The following is a 947-nucleotide window of genomic DNA, read 5'->3' as shown; positions in this document are numbered from 1 at the left end:
TAATATGCTAACGAGCTGCTCTGTCAGGGGTGTGGCTGAATATGCTAATGTGTTTCTGCTGTCAGGTGTGGCCTATTATGCTAATGAGTTCCTGCTGGGCTTTTTCTACAAAAAAAGCCCTGCTTTCATGTGTCCCACCCCCCTCCGTTCACTGCCTTGGGGGCCCTGGTCAGGGGAAAGGGCGGCATACATAACGTTTTCAATGAGATTATGACTTGCCTTACAGATCTCTGTGGCCACCAGCATGCTGAGGCAATTGAACCAGTTGTCGTAGGCTTCCAGGTTGTAGGTCTTGGTAAAGTCGCCTCGGCACTGGAAAAGAAACAGCGGAGCGTGAGTGCTCTGCGAAGCGTCGGTTAAAACAGGGCTGCGAGGGAGTCCCGGAAGGCGACCCACGCGCAAGGACATGTGATTTGTGTTTTGTGAGTGCAGGTACGTAATCGAACTTGGTGCGCTTGCGCCTGAGAAGCGCTATTCCTTAGACAGTGGGTACAAAGGCTGGGGCTGCCATTCCCGGGGGGGGGGTTTGCCCACTTTTGGGGCCCCGATCCGCCAGCCTGGATCCGCCCCCAAAGTGCCACGTTCTATCATTGGAGGGAAAACTCTATGGTTGTTCCTCAAATGGTAGAGGCCCCTCCCACAACGTGCCCTGCGCGATAACGTCACTTCCGGGTGACGTCATCGCCGTGTGCACGCTTTGTGCATGCTGAAGAACTCCTGAGGAGGAAGTGGGGTTGCCAGGCTCCAGGCGGGGCCTGGGGATCCCCCGCTTTTACCACTGACCTCCAGCTGGCAGAGATCAGCTCCCCCCTGGAGAAAACGGCTGCTCTGAAGGGTGGACTCTGTGGCCTGGTACCCTGCTGAGGCCCCTCCCCTCCCCAAACCCCGCCCTCTCCCGGCTCCACCCCCCAAGTCTCCAGGCATTTCCCAACCCAGACCTGGCAGCC

At 57.4% G+C, this 947-nt stretch overlaps 1 protein-coding gene across 1 annotated transcript in view; it reads right to left on the bottom strand.

The window, feature by feature from the left end:
• Positions 1–219: 219 nt before the first annotated feature.
• Positions 220–947, bottom strand: part of LOC107124155 (ras-GEF domain-containing family member 1A-like) — a gene marked incomplete at both ends in the record, with an annotated part of 12,581 nt that continues 11,853 nt past the window's right edge. Inside the window, one exon of the mRNA XM_015427544.1 lies at positions 220–312. Within this exon, the coding sequence (XP_015283030.1) occupies positions 220–312 (93 nt within the window). The remainder of the gene's footprint in view (positions 313–947) is intronic.

This window comes from Gekko japonicus, unplaced genomic scaffold (genome assembly GCF_001447785.1).
Source record: "Gekko japonicus isolate JY-2015 unplaced genomic scaffold, Gekko_japonicus_V1.1 scaffold6892, whole genome shotgun sequence".
Lineage (NCBI taxonomy): Eukaryota > Metazoa > Chordata > Lepidosauria > Squamata > Gekkonidae > Gekko > Gekko japonicus.
This window is presented reverse-complemented; position numbering and strand designations above follow the sequence as displayed.